At 45.5% G+C, this 20,904-nt stretch overlaps 9 protein-coding genes across 9 annotated transcripts; 5 read left to right on the forward strand and 4 right to left on the reverse strand.

The window, feature by feature from the left end:
• Positions 1–461: 461 nt before the first annotated feature.
• Positions 462–1,994, forward strand: SAMD00019534_040940 (hypothetical protein; the record flags this gene model as incomplete). The annotated part of the gene is made up of 2 exons (XM_012900599.1): positions 462–689; positions 768–1,994. Coding segments are annotated over 2 exons (1,455 nt in total), but the record flags the coding sequence as incomplete, so codon positions are not given.
• A 1,196-nt stretch (positions 1,995–3,190) lies between these two features.
• On the reverse strand, positions 3,191–4,266 carry SAMD00019534_040950 (hypothetical protein; the record flags this gene model as incomplete). The annotated part of the gene is made up of 2 exons (XM_012900600.1): positions 3,191–3,218; positions 3,281–4,266. 2 exons carry the CDS (start codon positions 4,264–4,266, stop codon positions 3,191–3,193), a joined length of 1,014 nt encoding a protein of 337 aa, XP_012756054.1.
• A 1,434-nt stretch (positions 4,267–5,700) lies between these two features.
• Positions 5,701–9,704, forward strand: SAMD00019534_040960 (hypothetical protein; the record flags this gene model as incomplete). Its single annotated transcript, XM_012900601.1, has 3 exons — positions 5,701–6,175; positions 6,253–9,325; positions 9,413–9,704. 3 exons carry the CDS (start codon positions 5,701–5,703, stop codon positions 9,702–9,704), a joined length of 3,840 nt encoding a protein of 1,279 aa, XP_012756055.1.
• Positions 9,705–10,233: 529 nt separating this feature from the next.
• SAMD00019534_040970 (hypothetical protein) lies at positions 10,234–11,173 on the forward strand (the record flags this gene model as incomplete). Its single annotated transcript, XM_012900602.1, has 4 exons — positions 10,234–10,299; positions 10,390–10,453; positions 10,528–10,637; positions 10,721–11,173. The coding sequence occupies 4 exons, from the start codon at positions 10,234–10,236 to the stop codon at positions 11,171–11,173; spliced, it is 693 nt and encodes a 230-aa protein (XP_012756056.1).
• Positions 11,174–11,869: 696 nt separating this feature from the next.
• On the reverse strand, positions 11,870–12,401 carry SAMD00019534_040980 (hypothetical protein; the record flags this gene model as incomplete). The annotated part of the gene is made up of 2 exons (XM_012900603.1): positions 11,870–12,165; positions 12,245–12,401. The coding sequence occupies 2 exons, from the start codon at positions 12,399–12,401 to the stop codon at positions 11,870–11,872; spliced, it is 453 nt and encodes a 150-aa protein (XP_012756057.1).
• Positions 12,402–13,899: 1,498 nt separating this feature from the next.
• Positions 13,900–14,898, forward strand: SAMD00019534_040990 (hypothetical protein; the record flags this gene model as incomplete). The annotated part of the gene is made up of 1 exon (XM_012900604.1): positions 13,900–14,898. One exon carries the CDS (start codon positions 13,900–13,902, stop codon positions 14,896–14,898), a length of 999 nt encoding a protein of 332 aa, XP_012756058.1.
• Positions 14,899–15,365: 467 nt separating this feature from the next.
• On the forward strand, positions 15,366–16,403 carry SAMD00019534_041000 (hypothetical protein; the record flags this gene model as incomplete). Its single annotated transcript, XM_012900605.1, has 4 exons — positions 15,366–15,559; positions 15,647–15,821; positions 15,911–16,069; positions 16,134–16,403. The coding sequence occupies 4 exons, from the start codon at positions 15,366–15,368 to the stop codon at positions 16,401–16,403; spliced, it is 798 nt and encodes a 265-aa protein (XP_012756059.1).
• A 207-nt stretch (positions 16,404–16,610) lies between these two features.
• Positions 16,611–18,054, reverse strand: SAMD00019534_041010 (hypothetical protein; the record flags this gene model as incomplete). The annotated part of the gene is made up of 3 exons (XM_012900606.1): positions 16,611–16,897; positions 16,968–17,582; positions 17,661–18,054. The coding sequence occupies 3 exons, from the start codon at positions 18,052–18,054 to the stop codon at positions 16,611–16,613; spliced, it is 1,296 nt and encodes a 431-aa protein (XP_012756060.1).
• Positions 18,055–19,922: 1,868 nt separating this feature from the next.
• SAMD00019534_041020 (hypothetical protein) lies at positions 19,923–20,411 on the reverse strand (the record flags this gene model as incomplete). The annotated part of the gene is made up of 3 exons (XM_012900607.1): positions 19,923–20,015; positions 20,092–20,214; positions 20,409–20,411. Coding segments are annotated over 3 exons (219 nt in total), but the record flags the coding sequence as incomplete, so codon positions are not given.
• Between the last annotated feature and the right edge of the window lie 493 nt (positions 20,412–20,904).

The following is a 20,904-nucleotide window of genomic DNA, read 5'->3' on the forward strand; positions in this document are numbered from 1 at the left end:
ACTTTGAGAACAATGTCAATGTCATGGACCTTGCTGTCTCTGGTTTGAGTAAACTCTTCAAGAAGTTGACCAATGTCATTATTCTTATCTTTCCACGTGTTCCAACTCATGTATCTCTCTAACATTCATCTTCTTCCAAGTTGTTGAAAAGGTAGTTTCAACTCATCATTGTTCACACACACCCACACCAAGTTTGATCACACACTTCCATCAAACCCGAACCACAACTTGAGATGTGTTGGATACCGGCACACCAATTGGAATTTTCATTGCCGACAAAACATCCTCAAAAGATATCTAAAACGTGTGGGTTTCATCAACGGCAGGGTCTAAAGTTGCAACGACCTTTGTTGTTTCATTCACCAACACATCCATCCATCCTCTTCATTCATTCATTCATTCAATCATTTCAAAGCAAACAAACAAGGACTTGTCAGTTGTAACATTAAACAGATAGATAGGATAGAGAGAGATATATAATTATGGACGCATTCAACCCATTGATTCCACAGATTGTAACACAGGTAGACCATGTCTATGGCGATGTAGAGACAAACACCGCTAGATATGCTGCCCTCCAAGCTCGCTTCCAAGAGCTCTACAATGAGAAGCCTGTATTCTACTTCCGTGCACCAGGTCGTGTCAACCTCATCGGTGAGCACGTTGATTACAGTGGATACCCTGTATTGGTATGTGTACAATACAATGCACTTGACATGACATGACATGACTCTAACAATCAATCAATCAATCAATCAATATATTAGCCATTTGCTTTGCAACAGGATACTATTGTAGCTGTATCATTCAATCAACAGTCATCGACTCAATTAAATGTACATAATGTGAACGGCGAGCAGTTCACTCCACTCACTGTGGACATTAGCCAATCGATTGAGATCGATTTGAACAAGCATCATTGGACCAACTACGTGCTGGCTGGTTGGAAGGGCGTGCAGAACGCCTCACCCTCCACCACACTCAAGTCACTCAACCTCCTGTACAGTGGCAACGTGCCAATTGGCTCGGGTGTGTCCAGCTCGTCGGCGCTGGTCTGCGTGTCCACACTGGCTTTTTCATACATACACAACATCACATACACCAAGGAGGACCTGGCCAACATCTCGGTCAAGTGCGAGCGCTTCGTCGGAATTGAGGGTGGTGGCATGGACCAGGCCATCTCATACCTGGCCGAGGAGAACACTGCCAAGCTCATCGAGTTCAACCCACTGCGCACCAAGAACGTCCAGCTGCCAAAGGGCGTGTCGTTCGTCATCAGCAACAGTCTGGTCGAGTCCAACAAGGTGGTCACTGGCGCCTTCTACTACAACCTGCGTGTGGTCGAGTGTCGTCTGGCCGCCGTTGTCCTCACCAAGAAGCTGGGCTTTGACTGGTCAGCAGTGCGCCGTCTGATCGACGTCCAGAAGCTGTCCAACCTCACCCTCGACCAGCTGGTTGCCGCCACCAACGAGCACCTGCACGTCGCCCCATACACTCGCGAGGAGGTCGCCACAGAGCTTGGCCTCACCGTCGAGCAGTTGGTCGCCAACTACTTCCCATCGGGCATCCAGGTTTCTGCCGAGAAGTTTGAGCTCAACCGTCGTGCCGTCCACGTCTTCTCAGAGACATCACGTGTCTACAGATTCGCTGAGCGCTGTGCCGCCGAGTCAACTGACCACACCGCCACCGCCATCGACCTTGGCCGTCTCATGGATGCCAGTCACGAGAGCTGCGCCACTCAGTTCGAGTGCAGCTGTCCCGAGCTGGACACCCTTACAGCCGTGTGCCGTAAGGCTGGCGCATATGGTTCGCGTCTGACCGGTGCCGGTTGGGGCGGTTGTGTCATCTCGTTGGTGCCAACCGAGTTGGCTGCCAAGTTCACCGAGCAGCTCCAGACCGAGTACTACTCGACCATCAAGTCATTGCCAAAGGAGCAAGGCGCCTACCTGTTCAGCACCACCCCATCCAGCGGTGCATGTGTTGTTGCTCTCCAACATTAGATTGATTGATTGTTGATCAATGATGAGCTGGGGAGTTACCTTGCATGCTACATTATAGTAATAATAATAAAAGTACTAAAGAGATAAATAAGACATGAATCCAGTCAATGGTATGGCAATGAATGATTGATTGATTGATTGATCGTTTGAATGTTATTGTCGTTGGTAACAAAGCTGAGGATGGTCTTTGACTTTAAAGATGGACGGCAAATGGATATTGTTTGTCTTGATGATCGATCGGTCCTTGGATGTAACTTCTCCTTTTAAGATTATAACTTGGTATTAACTACAGCTTTGTGGATGATGTGTCACTCTTTCAATCAAACAATGGTCCTATCGGTCGGTCTCTTTCATGGAATGCATACTTGTTGGAATGTCGTCAATTAAAATATGGAAGCGAGGATGAGCTGGTGCGGATGACTGCGCCACTCTCCCAAAACATCGGCTGGCTAGAGTTGACTCGAGGGTCCAGTGGTGGACCGCGTGGATCAAATGGTTGGGATTTGGTACGAGGGTCAACTGGAGGAGGTGAAGTTGGTCGTGGAAGAGTGATCATTGTTGTCGTTGTGTTGCCATTGGTATGTCCACTTCCACCACTTCCACTACCTTTGCTACTACTACTACCTTGCTTGCTGCTGCTACCTGTACTACCACTGAGGCTGTTGTTGCTCTTGCCCTTGCCAGAGCAACTTTCATCAGTGTGTTCAGTACTGCCACACCTCCAACATACATTGCGAGCGTTGGACTTCCTATGATAAACTGGTTTCCATTTGAGAATGCTTGGCACTGCTTCATCGACCCTATTAATCTTTCTGTCTCTGTCTCTGTCTCTTTCTCTATCTCTGCTCTTGCTCCTACTCCTACTTCTGCTTCTATCTTTGCTCTTTGATTTGTCATGCCTACCTCTACTACCACTCCTGCTCCTACTTCTATCATACTTGCTCCTACTACTTCTCTCGGAACTTCTGCTGCTCCTCTTCCTGTCTCTGCTTCTGCTTCTGCTCCTGCTTCTACTCCTGCTCCTCTTCCTATCCCTACTTCGTTCTCTGCTTCTACTTCTGTCTCTTCCTCTATCTCTGTCCCTGTCACCGTCCTTTTTCGCTTGAGCGACGCCATTTCTCTCGTGGAATTTCCTAATGTTGAGGTTGTAAAGCTCCTCGCCACGCTTCATCAGCTGGTTGAGCCTGTGTTCATAGTCTCTGGAAGAATCTCCACATTCTTTGGCGGCGTTGGCAATGAATGTGTCATCTCGATACTCGGGTCGCAGCGACAGTACATACAGCCGGATAACAAATGGACTTGGTCTCAACTCGTTCAGCTTCAACGCCTCCATGAACTCGTGGTTGTAACGAGTGCCAGGTCCATTGACATTGGCCTTGGTGAGTTTGAGTAGAAACTGGGCGGGATAGGTGTCTGGATTCCTGTCGTAGGCCAAGAATATGCATTCCTTGAACTTGGCCCATGTCGATGGCCGGTGTCCACCAGGGTAGTGCCTGGATATCTGCTCGATCTGATTTGGAAAGCGAAGGCCACTGATGAACAGTTGTATCAACTGCTTGTCATTGACTCTGGCCATGAACAACTCCTCAAAGTTGCTGATGGTCTTGCGTAAGTGTGGAGGACTGTTTGGTGTCAGTGCAAATTGGCCGCGTATCCTCTCGACGAGGTGCTCTGGCGGCATATCCGAATCAACACGTGGCGCCTCTGGTGGAGGGAGGGTGGGAGGAGGAGTGGATGGACGAGTGGCAACTGTAGTTATCTTTGTTTGAGCTTGGTCCACTGGAGGAGGTTGTACAACTTGAGGTGGAGGTGTCTGTACTTGAGGTGGAGGTGTTACCTGAGGTTGGGGTTGTGATTGTACCAAAGGTGCCTGAACTTGAGGTATCTGGGCTACTGCTGCCGCAGCAGTAGCCTGTTGTGCACTCAATATAAAGTTATACTTGAGTTTGACGCAGGTAATGAGTGCATCAACATCGGATATTACACCATTGATGACCATGAGGAATATGTCTTTGAATGTCTCCTTGTTCAATTGTAGATTGCCCAATGTTCTGGATATCTCCTTGTTGATGAACTGTTGAAGATAAGGTGCGATCTGCTCGCGACACAAAGCTGGAAAGCGAGGGAATACTCTGCGACCATATGCATCGATCTTCATATAATTCTCCAGATTGAAGTTGTTGTCAAATGGAATCATTGGTAATTGAAGGTCTAATGATGGTTGTTGTTGTTGTTGTTGTTGTTGTTGTGGTTGAAAGACGGTCATCACTCCATAAGGAGTGGAATTGGGAACATTTACATCTGAACTATTACCGTCGGTTGGCCTGTTCGATGTTGTTGTAATCATTGTTTGTTGTTGTTTATATATATATTAATATTTATTATTTATTAGTTATTAGTTATTGGTTGTTTGTTGAGTAACTAATAATCAATAAATCAAAAGTAAATATTAATATTATTATTTGTTGTTGTTGATTAATGTTGATGTTGATAATAATAATAACAATAATGAAAGGTATTGTAAGAGAGACAACAAATGAGTAACTTCAGTCGATGCTCTAGGTGGGTGACAATCGGTCAATCAATCACCCCCCATTCATCCAAGTGTGTCGTCTATTAATCACACCACCCACATAACCCAAACGAAACAGGTCGACTGGTCGAGACTTTTCGTTCGAGTTTGATAGTCAACAGAGAGTGAAGATATGAGTTGCTAAGAATAGGTTTGTGAAATGTGTGTGACATCACTTTGGAAACTGTTGCAATGATAGGTCCTCTCTCAATGTCTCTCACTGTGAGACCCTCCAACACAATGAACATAGTATCAAACTGTTGATTGTTCATTGTGTTGGAGGGTCTCTTTTATTGATGAGTGATGTTTATTTAATCACCTCTGGAAACACCAAAGTTAAAATGTTTGTTATTTGATTGATTGAATGTTTGATTGATTGAATGAGTGATTGTGATGACACATACACACAATGATAAACAACAGATAATTGGTGTTGCCAACACACTATGTTAGTTATTGACCGATCCTTTATTCTAATCATCCATCCAAACACACACACACAAACACACACAGACTCAAACAGACGCATAAACACTCAAAGGACCTAACAAAGGCATTGGAAGCCATTTGGGATGGAGTCACTGTGGATATTTAATTTTGGATGTTTTTATCAATTTATTTTGCAATCAACAAACCAAACCAACCATGAATGAGAAAGAAGGGACCAATAAAAGAGAATCATCTTGCTTTAGGACATTCATTCATTCATTCATTCATTCTTGTACATGCCCAACAAAACCAAGTAGACAGGAGATAGAGATAGACAGATAGACACTCAGATAGATAGATAGATATTGGATTATTCCATTCATTCATTCAATCAATCAATCAAAGTCATTGGATACAAGAAAGACATTTGACTCTATTTATTCAAATACATGTATTATTAGTTTACAAATTAAAAGACAACCAATCTAAACAAGAATGTAAGTAGTACTAGTTACTTTGTATTATGTGTTTAGGGCGTCAGGACTCGCGAGTCCTTTGGGATAGGCCCCATTGTTTGAGTGTGGGCCACCCCACCACACAGACCCAAGTCCAAGTTGGACCCCCGACTAATCATTGGAACGACGAATCACTCAATCAATAATATAGAACAAACAGAATATAAGGTTGACAACAACAATAATGTCATTATATAAGTGGTATCAATCCAATAATAATGTGGTCATCAGTATCGACCTACCGGATAACACGACACGTTCGGATATAGTGTCAGACCTCTCGGCGGACAATGTTACAGTGTCGGTCGGTGTGGTGGGCTGTGTGACTCACATCGAGGGCACGCTGTTTGCCCCGGTCAAGGGCACAAAGGTGGTGCTCAAGGAAAATATAGCACTGATCTACATGGAGAAGGCTCAGCAGGCCAACAAGTGGCCAATGCTGCTGGCCGACGCCACCCACCACCAGCGTGCACGTGTTGTCTACGACTATGCCGGCCAGGGAGACGAGGGCGAGCTTGCCCCGCTCTGGGTCAACGAACTGGTACTCATCATAGAGAAAGACGAGTCGGGCTGGTGGGAGGGCTCCAAACTCGAGCAGACCGGTGTGTTCCCAAGCAACTTTGTTGAGGCCTACGATGCAGATTATCAACCTCCAGAGGGTATGTACGATGTTTATTGTCATCAAAGTGAGCACATACTTACCTTGGAATGATTCCAATCAATCAATCAATCACAGATGTTGATCTATCTCAGGAGCTTGCCAAGTCGGAGGAGTCACAGACAATGAACTCGATGGCTCGTATTGGAGGCATTAACATTATGGGTGCAGAGTTGAAGAACAAGTTGAACTTGAGAAAGACTGCCGCACTTTCAAAGGATGAGGTTAAAGAGGCCAACAATGGACCAGCACAATCACCAGCACCAGCACCAGCAACATCATCATCAGCATCATCATCAGATAGTGAGAGCAACACTCCAGCACCAGCGCCCACGCCAATTGCTGTACAATCACCAGACAAGGAGGTCTCAAAGCCTGTGGTCAAGAAGCCACCACCTGTTGCACGAACATACTCTACCACCTCCACTGATTCAACTTCATCTTCCTCATCATCATCAACACCAGCTCCAGCACCAGTACCTGTACCAGCACCTCAGGTTCAAGCACCAGCTCCAACTCCTGCGGCAGCATCTGCCCCAGCTCCAGCACCAGCCCCAACCCCTGCTCAGCCAGCAGCTTCCAATCCCCCACCTCAACAGAGCAAGCCACAGCCACCTCCACCCCAGCAACAGCAACAACAGCATCAAGAGACGTCTGAGAAGGGCAGCAGTGGAGGTGGACTCAAGTCCTTGTTCAAGAAGCCACTAAAGATCATCTCGGCCATCCATGGCATGGACTCATCGGAGAAGTCATCACATCATCAAAAGGACAACAAGATACGTGCTATTGTCTTGTTCGACTTTGAGACAGAGGAAGCCGGAGAGTTGGGACTGACAGCCGGCGAGACGATTACAATCCTGGCCAAGGACAACACTGGATGGTGGCAAGGAGTCAACGCACAGGGCAAGCAAGGATGGTTCTCGCACACCTTTGTCGAGGAGATCAAGGAGGCGCCACAAACATCATCCAAGGACAAGGAGAAGGATAAGCCACAGCAGCCTCCAAGAAACTTCCAACAGAATTCGACCCCAGCACCAACGAGCGCTCCAGCCGCCGCACCAACTTCAGCACCACGCCCAGCGTCGCCAACCACAGACGCCGACGCAGAGGATGAGGACTTTAATGCGGATGCTATATTGAGCGAGATTAGATCGCCAGACTCTCAAAAGTTGGAGCATGTCAAGAAGCCTGTGGCCGCTCGTGGCCGCAAGCCACCTTCAAGATCGAGAGCTTCATGTTTGTTGTCGCCAGAGGAGCGCGAGGAGCGTGAAAAGATGAGGTCACAGTACTACTCTGTGTCGCCACTTTCAAGCTCGGGCAACTTTAATGAGATGTTGGGTGAAGCATCTGACGAGTCGACCGAGTCTTCTGAGGCCCCTGCTGCAGCTCCACAGCCCAGAGTGCCCACAGGCGTCAGCCCATTCAACCCTGCTGCTGCGATCGCCAAGGAGATCAAGGAGAAGAGTAGCAGCGGTGGCCCAGCCATGGCTAACAAGTCCGATCGCGACAAGATTCGAGCACAGTTCTTCTCTCTGGCCCCAGCCAAGAGAGCAGCAGAGGCTCCAGCACCACCTGTCACCAGCATCGACAATGAGGAGGGTAGCTCGGCTGAGAGGGTCAAGCCACCACCCCCAGCGCCAAGACGCGCCAACCCAACACCAAACACAGCAGCCCCTGCTCCCTCAAGTGGAGGCGCAGGTGCTGCCGGCAGTCCAGCGGTTATCTCAACCTCTGGCGAGATTGGACCACCACCTTTGGCAGACATCAGCGCAGCTGAGCAACAACAGCAGCAGCCACAATCACAGCCAACACAGCAGCCACAACCGGTTGTCATGAAGCCCAAGCCACCAATGATAAAGAAGCTTGTGCCACGTCCAGTTGCGGCGGCTGCATCAGGCGAACAGGCATCAGCCTCATCACCTTCAACACCAGCAGCGGCAGGAGCACAGATCAACCTACCACAGCTCGATGACGACGGATCCAACAAAGAGAAGGCACCTCCCAGACCAGTCATCAAGCTGGTGCCCAAGCCCAAGCCCGTCCCACCACCCTCAGCTGCAGCTCCACAACAGCCAGCAGCAAGCAACACAGATGCCCCAGCTGCCAACAACAACACAACAGACTCTGTCGCCACACCATCGCCAGCCCCACCAGTTGCTGCCAAGCCCAAGCCAGTGGTCGTGCGCAAGGAGGCTCCACCTCCCAAGCCAGCTGCACCAGCTGTCCCAGCGCCTGTACCAGAGCCAGCATCAATCCAAACACCACCAGCACCAGCAGTGGCCGCAGCCATCGAACAGCCTGCCACTACACCTGCACCCGCACCTGCACCTGCTGCCGTTGTAGCAGTGGAGCCAACGCCATCGCCAGCGACACCAGACGAACAACCAACACCTGTAACAATAGTACCATCCCCAACTAAGCAACAACGTTCACCGCAGACGACATCATCGCCAGCATCAACCCCAGCTCCAGCCCAAGCCCCAGCCTCCCCATACGACTCAATTTTCAAGGAGCTGGCCGCTGTCACGAAGCAGGTGTCATCAATCTCCCTGCCCAAGAGCACATTTGGTCATCAGTACCCCGAGCTGGCCGAGTCGTTCCTTTCCGTCTCTGCATGTAGCGTCGACGGCAAGCAATGGAGCAACGACAACGAGCTGGCCCACAGCGTCCGCATCCCCCTGTTCCAGGTGGTCTGGCCCTACATCTACTGTATCCTCGCCGACGAGATTGGCCAGGATGAGGTCGACAAGTACATTGGCGACCAGCCACTCGAGTCGCGCTTCGATCGCCCATTCACACAGCAGAAGAAGGTGCACAACGCCTTTTGCCAGGGCGCCGCGCTGACCGAGTCACACCTGCTCTCCCAAAAGTATCCCAACGCCTCGGCCAGGATCTCACACCTGCTCGCACGCATCCAGAAGCTGGTCAAGGGTCATGTGGCCTGTGACATGGGCTGCTACCTATCACAAAAGGCTGATGCCTCTGATGAGGTGACCACGGCGCACTTGCTCAAGAGTGCCGGACTTCTGAAACAGCCAGACGAGATCATTGATATTTATTACCAACTCAACGCGATCCAGTTGAGCACGTCTCAAATAGCAACACTTGCTGTAACCTTTGCCGCTGATGGAATAAGTCCTTTGACCAAATCGTAAGTCTCGCGACCATCCACACAACTTTGGAATCATTCCAATCAATCAATCAATCACTAACACTGGAATCATTCCAATCAATATAGGTGCTTGGCCAGCAAAGAGATTGTAAATAGAATACTGTCGTCATTGAAGAATAACAACGTTGATCCACTCACAAAGAGATTGAACAACGGTGCCGAACAACAGAAGTATGAACTGCTGTCAATCCAGAGTGATAGTGGCGTGATGATCTTGGTGATACCAGGTGTTATGGGTGTGGCCGTGTGCACTCAATCGGCCAAACAGAACGATGTTGCCGATCCACCAGTTGGCATATTCAACAACGACAAGCACAACGAGTTTGCACAGCAACTTGCCAAGGCAATCAACAACTAATCCTACATCCATCACCATCTGCGTGTCCTCATGTCCTCAATCCATCCATTCATTATCAATGGTTATTTATTAAAAGAGTATGATCATAAGTCAATCAATCAATGAGACACTATTTATATCTCAAACAAGAAAAAAACATGTACGAAGATAAAAGAATGATGTGTTGTTGTTCTAATAATCCTGTGATAAAAAGGATACATTGGTGATCACTACATGGAGCGTTATTGGGGCAAAGTAAGAAAGCAAAAAGGGGTGTGCCGTTCATTGAAAAGGTTTGTGCCCAAGCAAAAGCGCGAATGGGTCCAGTCTGTGGTCCTCCTCCTTTGTGATCAACAATAGCTGCACGACATGTTACATCATTCACCCGCCAAAGGATTCCAAGGAGTATTGTCTTAGAGTGTATTGTTATCAACACAGTAAACATTTACATTTACATTACTACAAACGACACAGTTAGATACTAATTCTGTACTTGTACATACACATAATTAAGATATATACAGATATATAACATACATACAACAATAAAATGGCAACAACTGGTATAAAGAAGACTGTCAAGGTTGTGGTTGTAGGAGATGGCGCTGTTGGAAAGGTAAGAAGATGTCATCTATGACATACTATATCACACTTATCCCTCAAACTAATCAATCACTCCACAATCCATCAATCAATCAATGAACAGACATCATTGTTGATCCTTTATACTACAAAGGCATTCCCAAGGGAATACGTACCAACTGTATTTGGTAAGTGAATTGGATCAAATGTTTGATTGAATGATGGATACTAACTTTGGATCATCCGATCGTTTGGAAATTAGACAACTTTAACTGTTTGGAAATGTATGAGAACAAACCAGTGAACTTGGTACTCTGGGATACAGCTGGACAAGAGGACTACGATAACCTTAGACCATTGTCATATCCACAGGTACGTCCAATCACTCATTCAATCATTTAATCAACCTTACTCAATCACTCACTCACTCAATCAATCAATCATACTTGGAACAGACTGATGTATTCTTGTTGTGTTACTCAGCAGTCAATAGGGACTCGTTTGATAACATAAAGTACAAGTGGCTGAAGGAGATCAGCCAGCACAATGCAAATACTCCAGTGCTGTTGGTCGCCACAAAGACTGACCTGCGAGACGACAAAAAGTACCTGGCCACACTGCCCGAGTCACAGAAGCCAGTAACACGCGAAGAGGGAGAAGCACTGGCAAAGGAGGTGGCAGCAGTCAAGTTCTTGGAGTGCTCCGCACTTACTGGATTTGGAGTCAATGAACTGTTTGCCGATGCACTCAGGGCTGCGTTTGTCAAGCAACCAGTTGCAAAGAAGTCATCAACTGCATCGACGGCGGCAAAGGCACCCAAGCCAACAACAGAGAGGAAGTCAAGTTGGGGACTTTTCAAGAAGAAAGATAAGGATGCCGACAAGAAGAAGGCCACTGCTGCCAAGTAACCTGCCTACATCACTCCAATCAATGATTTCAAACGCCTGACTATCCGTCTTGTCATTGTTATGGAGCGTCAACGCGCTTCAGACTGGCAGGGAAGTCGTGTATAATTTTATTTATATTATTATTAAAGTTCTTTGGTTCAATCTTATGTTCCAAATCCCATCTGATCGTGTAAAGTAATTGCCAAAGTACACTACCAAGAACACAACATTGATTGTCATTGAATTATTGTATCAAGAGTGGCCATTAAACGCTTGAGCGGACTGCCAACAACAATAATGTCGTTGGCAGACCATCCAAGCGTGATTGACTTCCCAATTTATTGATTATCATCGTCACTCATTAAGTTCCAAATTGATTGATTGATTGATTGAATGTTTATCACACCTCGCATCTTGTCATGTCTACTTACTTACCATTCAGCCTTTGGGACCAAGAGTTGGGGAGGGATTAGAGATGAAAGGGTGATGGATGAGGGGAGGAAGGGGAAGGGGAAGGGGAGGAAGGGGAGGATGGAGGAGGAGGAGGAGGACTTTATTGATCAACCCTGGAGTAGATGGTTGGACGTAGAGGGAGGACTGAGGGGTTGATTGGTGGAGGAAGAAGAAGATGTTGGAAGGAGGGGAAAGAAGGAGAAGTCGCTCGCGCTGATGTGTTTGTTGTTGAATTGAGTGGAGTTGATGGGATACATTAACTAACTAGTGGCAGAGCTCTTCCTCTGCGATTTGATCGGCAACACGTCTTTTGCCAAAGAAGAAGTAGCCGGTGCCTATGCCACCGAGTGCACAGATACCTATGCCTGCATTGAACGACATGACCATAAGCATGATAAAGTAATTGATTACATACTGAATGATATGAGTGATGGTCTTCCAATAGTGCGTGGCTCTAAACAGTGTCCATGTCTTTACAATAGACGATGTTTGAGTAGCTGGTGAGCCTTCAGTGTCTGAGTTGATCAAAGCAGTGGTCTCTTCAATTTGTGATTTGTCGTCTGATTGATGATGTTTGAGTGTGTGAATGTGTGTTAGTTAGTGAGTGAGCGATTGATTGATTGTCAGTGTGAGACTTACAATTCAATGAATGTCTGTAGGATGTAAGGAACTCTGAGAAGAGTCCCATGAAGAAGACGAATATCAGGGTACCAATATAGGCACCTGCACTATCTGTTATCCATCCCTTAAACAGAATAATCTGACCATGATAGGTCCAATGGAATGCGTCGTTCATCATTTAATATAAAATTTATAAGTAGTATTAGTAGTATATTACAATTAGATATATAAATATATATTTGTTATTATGTGTATATAAGTTGTACGAAGGTTACGAGAGTAAATGGGGGAACCTTTGGACAAAACACAAAGGACACATCCCTGCCGCATGTCGAGAGAAGAGGTGGAGAAAGAAGCCTGGCACCAAAAAAACAGTCAAAAGAATCTTCTTTCGCCCAAAATAACGCATTAGTTGGTTGTGTTGAGGACCAAAAAAGATATTATTATTTAAATGTACTTGTTTAATTATAATATATCTGTTTAAAATAGTTAATAATAATCTAATATCTATCAATCTAAAGGAAAGAAATTAACTACATCCCAGGGGATGTTGGTAGTTCTTGAAGTGTTAGGTTGTTTGGTTTGAATTGAATTGAATGGAATGATAAATAAGTTCATGCGACATCATATAACTTGGTTAAGAGTTAGAAGGAAGGAGGACTCTGTGATTGAGATGCATCCATCAATCGATGAGGTCCAATGTCATTTATTATTTGTTGTTGGTGTAGGTGTTAGTAGAATGTAGTAGAGAAGGAACAACACCATCACCAAACTTCAAACCATTTCAATCACGACCTTTCAGGTGATCCAATCAAAATCATTCGCACACATATACACACACACACAATCATTCAATCAAAGTAGTTAGTAGTTTGTTTGTTTGAATAAAACGACCTTGAAAATCAACAAGTGATGACCTACCTAACTCATTTACACTTTGATTATCTCATCGCCATGTAACAACCCGTTTGTTGACAGTAGACATGAACCTGACCATGACCAGACCAGACCTTTCCAGACATAAACAAGAGCTGGCTTGAACCTCACAATAGGTCTGTAGTATGCTAATCGCCCATACATGTTGGTGAACCAACTTCCCAACCTGTGAAGTATTTTGAGCACATCACAGGAGATTTGTGGAATGGCCAGTGATCGGGCACCCCTACACGTCAGGCCAGTTTGCCTGTTCGCCAACCCTAAGGGCAAACCCCCTACCCTTGCAGGCCCCTTCTCTCCAATGTTCTCAATGATAACACATGAGAATACATGAGCCATTCTTGGCATCTGGATGTATCATCATCATCATCACACATCATCCATCAATCCAATCCATCCATTCATTCATCAATCAACACTTAGTATCTCAGTGTCTGTCTATCTTCTGTACTCTCTTCTGACAACTCGTGAGAGGATGGTGATCATCCCTCTCCTATACTCTACTCTTATCGTCTGGTTTGTCCTTATGCCATGTACAGGAGGGAGTCTGTCCTGTCAGTCTTCTGTTCGTCATCTATAAATACACATACTAGTATCACCCATTACTCAATCATTCATACTCCAGTCTATAGACGCTGTTCAATGCCAATATCAATCGACCTATCTATCTACCATCCACTGTATTAACGTCAACTACAACTAATATTTACATACATTCATATATACTTACACCTACAATGTCTACATTGATACCACCTCAATGTTATTGTGATCCAAGTGTTGTACTTGGTTATTGCCATGTTGATGGCTGTAAAGCATATGCTGCCATCTATTTGATAGTTTGGGGCGCCTCAATGTATGAGGGCTCAAGACGAATCTATACCATGCGTAAAGTTTGGAGAACGGCCATCTACTGGAGCAATGTGTTCCTGACCATTGGAAGCACCCTGAACTTTGTTCGCCATGTAATGTTGCTGGCACGCGTCGTTGAACTCTACTCAATGGCCGTGTTACTGACGTTTAGCGTGGGATTCTGGGTCAATGCCTACCTGCTCATCCTGGTGAACTGGTGCGACATTATCATCAACATCCACTTCAAGAGCGCATACCAGCGTGCCGTGCGCATTGTCAAATGGGTGATTGTGGCCTTCATCGTCCTGCACTTTGTTGGCTGGATCATTGCCGACACCATCTACTGGCCAGCCAAGTACACCAACGTGTTCATCGGTATCTACGGTCTGGGAATCACCTGCGGCTACATCCTATTAGGCTTCCTCATCTGGCGCGAGTACTATCTCGTGTCGCACATTGCCGCACATGGTGACAGTGCCATCCTGGTGAAGGAGAAGATCAAGAAGATCACCAAGCTGACCGTGTACGTGTCTCTGTCGGCAATGTTGTTCACTCTCACCATGATAGTGTGCACCAAGATACTGCCCAAGAGCAATGGAGGTGCCGTCGCCTGGATGTTCCTCACTCGTCTACCATTTGCCATCTTCATCTTTGTGATGCATATCATAATGGTGCCATCGAAATTCGAGCGTAAGGAGGCGTCCAAGCGTACGGAGGAGACAGCACAATGGAGTGAGAAGATGAACAAACTCAACTTTACCGACTCTGACTGTAAATCAATGGACCAACAAGGTCTGGCTGAGCCAACAGTACTCACAATGCAAGCAACTCGTTCTGGTCAAGAAAAGGAGAGTACAGGATCTTCTGGCGAGTCTGATGTATAATAGTAGTAATAATAAATTGTAATAATAACCTTTAGTCTATCAATCAAACAGGACTGCCTAGCAGTAGTTGAGTCGTTGGAGTCAGCTCCTAACTTATGGGATTGTGAAGTTGACAGTAGAAGTGGGGTTGGATGTGGATGGAAGGTTTGTTGGAAGTGAGAGGTGTGGGTTGAACAAGCTAACAAGGTGAGGTGAAGCTACAACCCTCGCAAAGGTTGTCATTCGTAAAGAGCACTACATATACACATACATACACATACACACAATTGTACTTACTTATTCATTCGTCGTTGTAGTGCAAGGTGGTTGTTGTTCATCTGTCCATTCATTTGTTCATTCACTCACCCAGTCTTTCATACCAAAGCCAAACAAACAGATACGCAAAGATATTATTATAGTTTAATATATATATATATATATATATAAATAGATTATAAGTTAAGAGATAGTTAGATACTTTAGAAGAGATGAGATTAACAGAGTTTCGTGTAATTCTACCATTGACTGTTGAGGAGTATAGAGTTGGACAGCTTTACTCTGTGGCAAAGACTAGCTCCCAAGAGACAACGGGAGGTGAGGGTGTTGAAGTCATCAAGAACGAACCATACACTGATGATCAGCGTGAAGGACAGTACACTGAGAAGATATATCACTTGGGAAAGTAAGTCATTCATTAATGATTGTTGGTTACATTGACAGTGATTGACTCAATCAATCAATCATTCAATCAATCAATCGATCAAATTAGTCGTCTACCTGGATGGGTACGCGCGATATGCCCAGCAAGCGCACTGAAACTTGAGGAAAAGGCTTGGAATGCTTATCCATACTGCAAGACAGTACTAAAGAGTCCATTTATGGGCGATAGCTTCAGCTTCATCATCGAGACACGTCATGCTCAAGACAATGGTACCCAAGAGAATGTAAGTTATCACATTGTTGATGTCCACTGATTGTTGTTGGCACGCAGAATGGATCAATCTAACGCATTAAAATCACGCGAACACAACAGATCCATGGCCTTTCAGAAAAGGTGCTAAAGACTAGAGAGGTTGAATATGTTGATATCACAAACGCTGTGGATAAGAAGGAGTACAAGGCAGAGGAGGATCCAACATTGGTCAGATCGGAGAAGGCCAACAGAGGTCCATTGGTCAATGGAGAGTGGAGAGTAAGTCATTCATGGAATCCATTAAGCACCGAGCTCCTACTTACACACATCGCACAACAAACAGACTAGCACAGCACATCCAGTCATGTGCTGCTACAAATTGGTAACAGTCGAGTTCAAGTGGTTCGGTTTCCAGACCAAGGTGGAGAACCTGATGATTAGGATTGAGCGCGATCTCTTTATGAAGTTCCACAGACAGGTGTACTGCTGGTTGGACGAATGGTTTGGCTGGACGATGGAGGACGTCAGAAACTATGAGGACAGGACCAAAGAGGCACTTGCCGCCCAGTTGGCATCAAAAGAACCATCCAAGGCCAAGCCAATGGATGATTAGTCTGGTTGGCCAGTCAGTCAGTCGCCACCTCTTGTAGCGTTTACATACACATCCCCCGCATCTATTGCCTTGCCTTGTACAACAATGGAATGGAATGAAGTCGTAGGACATCTTTATGAACTTGAACTTGAAGCACAATCACTTTATTGGCACTTTGAATGGATTGCATTTGGATTGGGTTGGATTGGTTGTGTCCATCTTCTGGATTCAAAGGATATGGTGTTGGTTGGACGAGGAGCTCAAGAAGCAGTCCTTTGGAATGCTATCCATTAGTGATGAGGGTCCATGTTTGGTGCTGGGTGATGGAGCGGAAGCAGCAGAGGTGGCTGAGGCTGTAGTGGTTACAACCGCGACTGAGAGTGTTGGACTGCCAAGTGTAACAGTGGCGTCCAAGGTGGAGGCGGAGGAGGGGGAAGAGGAAGAGGAGGAAGAGGGGCAGTTGGTAATTGCACTTCCAACAGATGGAAGTGTTGATAGTTGTTCGAATCGTACTTCTATAATGTTTGGCGATTGGTAAGTGAGTGTTGGAACTCGAGGCAAACAATGACTTGACAATGTACATACTCTTATGATTACGAACATCATGACGATCATCGTCTTGTTCTTGAGACTTGGTAGACAACAGGGGACGCTTATTATTGTTGTTGATGATGTTGTCCCTGCTGTTGACATGGCTCTGAAGGGAAGACGAAGTTGGATATATGGTATTGAATATAGTTGGCGAGGCGGGTTGCACCGCGGTGATGGTGTCCATGCTGGACAACAGTGAGCCGACTTTCTGTGTATAGGACAGGTCGTTGCCGAGATTGTCGCGCAGACGAGTGATGGCGAGCTGTCCTCTGCACAGAGGGTTGTCGGTGATGTGTTTGCCAAACAAGCCAGAGAACTCGGATGACAGGCGATGCTTCAGCTCGAGCACGGTGAGGTGTGAGGGCGTGAAGATGCTGAACTTGTACGCGCCAGACACGACTTGGAGTTCCAGGTATTGGTATTGGTATTGGATGGCTGCGGCTGTGGCAGTGGCAGTGGAGGGAGCTGATTGGGCAGCTGGGCTTTGGAGACTGTCCTCCGTGGCAAAGGTGAGGGGTGGAGGGGAGAGCGTTGGGGAGGAGACTGGCGAACATGGATGTGTGAGCGGGGATGAGACGATACATTGAGGAGTTGATACAGTTGAGGAGACTGGAGATGGTTGATTATATACATTGTTGTTGTAGTTGATTGGGAGTGGTGTTGGTTGTGCGATTGGCAGAGATATACAGGTTGTTGTTGTTGGCTCGCTGGCAGATGATGAGATGTCGGAGCCAGGAGTTGAAGGGTTTGATTCGGATAGGAAGTCGAGGTCAAGGAGGTTGACGGCAGTGCATGAGAACAGAGATAGGTCTGTTGGACATAGGTTGTCGAGGTCAAGGAAGCTGTGATCGCTGAACATCAGGCTGGACATGCAATCATTGATGACGGCTGTGGCGGGGGCGGAAGATGAAGGCGACCTCTTGTGGGTTGTAGTGACTGGGGCGGTGGAGGTGGAAGGACAGGAGTAGGATGGATGGCCATTATCCTCTTCAGTGTTATTGGCAGTGGAACATGGATTTGGAAGAGCGGCGGCGGCAAGGGCAGAGGCGATGGACAAATGTTCACAATCGATATCAATCATTATATATTATATGATCAAAAATGGGAACTTTGGGTTTAAAATTGATTGGTATTGATTGATTAAATATTATATAAGTTATATATATCCTATCTATCTGTCTGTCAGTCTGTCTATCTCTGTCTCTCACTCTTCTCTGAACAAACACTGAGTGATCAGTAATGTTGAGTGATCGATTGATTGATTGGAGTGAAGGAGCGTGAGTGGTGGATGAGTGAGTGGTGAGGGGTGTCGTGTGGTTCTGGTTGTTGGGGATGTGGTGGTCCGGAGGCGGAAGAAGGAGGATATGATGGTTGGGTGATTGAATGATTGACAGAACAGTATAGTAGTAGAGCTAGAGTAGTTAATTATATCTCTTGCCAAAGGGTATGGTATAGTCTGGTTTGGTATGGATGTTGGTTGGTTGGGTAGTATGGGTTGTTTAAAAAGGTTGGTGGACCCAAGACTGTTCAAACCGAGTAACTGAATGAATGAACGGGACAAGAGACACGGTCTCAGAGTCAAGAAAAGGTAATAGAGAAATGTACAGAAGGCAATAAAGATGTAACAGTGCTGTGTGTGTGTGTTTATCACGCGTGATTGTGTGTGTTTATGATGATGGTCGATATCTGTCTGATTGGCGTGTGGCTATTAAATGATGGAGCTTGGTTGGGGCAAGTGAGAGGGAGAGAAGAGACAGTCGACTAAGATGAATCTTCAGGTCTGTTCAAGCTTTGGCCCGCTACACTCTCTCGGTGGAGTTATTGCATTGCCCCAAGGTAGGTAGGTTCAGATGTTGCTTGCTCTAATAAATCAGGTAGAGAGAGGGAGGGAGATGGATGGTTGAATCATTCATTCAAATGGAATGACCTAATGTGTCTGTTGCGTGGGGTGATTGATTATTGGCAAGATGAATTGATCACCCCCATGTGATGCCTATCACATTATTCATTCATTCTCTTGGCAAAGGGTCATCATTCCGTCAACACCACTCGCCCACTTGGTTGAACCATGCTGGGGCAAAGGTCCCCCCAAAGCCCGTGTCCATGGTCCTCCAAAGTGATCACGCAAAACAAACAATCACACGCTTCACCATCTATCTGTGGACAAAACATGGACCAAACCTTTTGTTCCATTAATACTATCGATCTGGAAAAGAGACAGACCTGGGTTAGGTAAGGCCTTGTGCCAATCAGGTGTTCCCATCTTGATGGTGTGATATCTATCTATCTTTCTTTCTCTTTGTTTGTGTGTCTCTATCTATCTCTGTTAGACTGAGATAGATAGATATTTAGATTGACAATGGTCACCATTCATTGGTCCATTACACGCGCATGGGATCTGTGACAGACGAGTGTCCACACCAGTCCCATTCCACTTATGGTGGTTGGTGTTGGACCATATGATATGGAAGTGAATGAGGTATGGAGCAGTCGATGGCGAAATTGAATTGATAACCAATGGGTGTTGGGCAATGGGCTGTAGTTATTTGTTGTTAGTCATTCATTAGTTTGTTGGGTATGGTAATATCTAATTGATCAATCCATCAAAAAATATATATACTTGCCGGTTACCAGCTCCCGAGTGGACACGAATGGGAGTTGCAGTGCACTTCTTCCTTTACTATTTCCTGTTACCGCAGGCTACAGACTCAGCCCTTGTCTGTCTGGCACTGGATGGGTAGTTAAATACGGGGGTGTTGGTGTTTATTGTTACAAATACAACCTGCTGGTGTTTCATAATGGCCATTGCTAGACTAGATAATGATGATTCCATGGTAACCATTGTTGTTGTTGCACCATCAATCATTGTAGTATCTCTCTATAATTGGTCATTATGATGTTCCTGCAGTTGTATGTGATTGTTGTATGTGTTGCAGCGCAGTGTTGTTATGATTCATCGACAGAGTATAACATGGCGGCGAATGCTTTATAATCGATGAAACCACTGTTGGTTGGATCAGCTGCTGCAAAGAACTCTTGAATCTATGTAGTAGCAAGTTGTGTAAGTGTTTAACATTTTGTTCAACTATGTCTCATGTTGTTGTGATGTGATGCATACCTCATGCTCAGACATTGGAAGACCGTCTCTCAAGATTCCTCTGAACTCCTCAACACTAACGAATCCATCGTAGTCGTTATCAAAGTTGTAGAAGGCTTCGATCAGCTGTGATTTCTCGTCAGACTAATTGGTGTTCATTGATTGATTGATTGATTGATTAGTCAGTCATTCAGTCATTCATTCATTGATATGCTATATATATATATGTCCATCACTAATCGATTCCTCATTCATTCATTCGCTCGCTCTAAGTATCTATTGTGGTGTATTCTGAATCGATTCATGTTCTGTCGCGTCTTGCTAGATATAGTTCATACCATTGTTTAAATGATTGATTATATGTATTATATATATATATATATATTATTAGTGTACAAAAGGGTAGTAGTTGTTAATGAATGAATCGATTCATCAAATCCCCTTAGTCTATCTGCAAAAAATGACACCCAACAATGAACCCAAAAAATCCATTAATTGGTGTTTGAAATTATTTGAATCAATTTTTTATTATTAGTGTGAATGTGGGTCATTGACATCTGATTGAGTCCATGACAGTCGGTTATCATTGTTTGATAGAGATAATGAGTATTTACTCATCAATTGAGTACAGTGTTGTATTTATGTAATGTCATTATGAGGAAGATCAGTATGTGAACATTACTCCTCTTAAGTTCCATATGAAGGTGGAAGAAGTCATCGCCATTCGTTGTTAGAATGTTGTCAAGGAGGACACCACACACACAACATTGTTGTTTTTAGTTGAATTTAATCCCGCCCTCGCTGCTGTGGATAAAAGAAGAATTGGACATGGTA

This window comes from Acytostelium subglobosum (assembly GCF_000787575.1).
Source record: "Acytostelium subglobosum LB1 DNA, scaffold: scaffold7, whole genome shotgun sequence".
Lineage (NCBI taxonomy): Eukaryota > Evosea > Eumycetozoa > Acytosteliales > Acytosteliaceae > Acytostelium > Acytostelium subglobosum.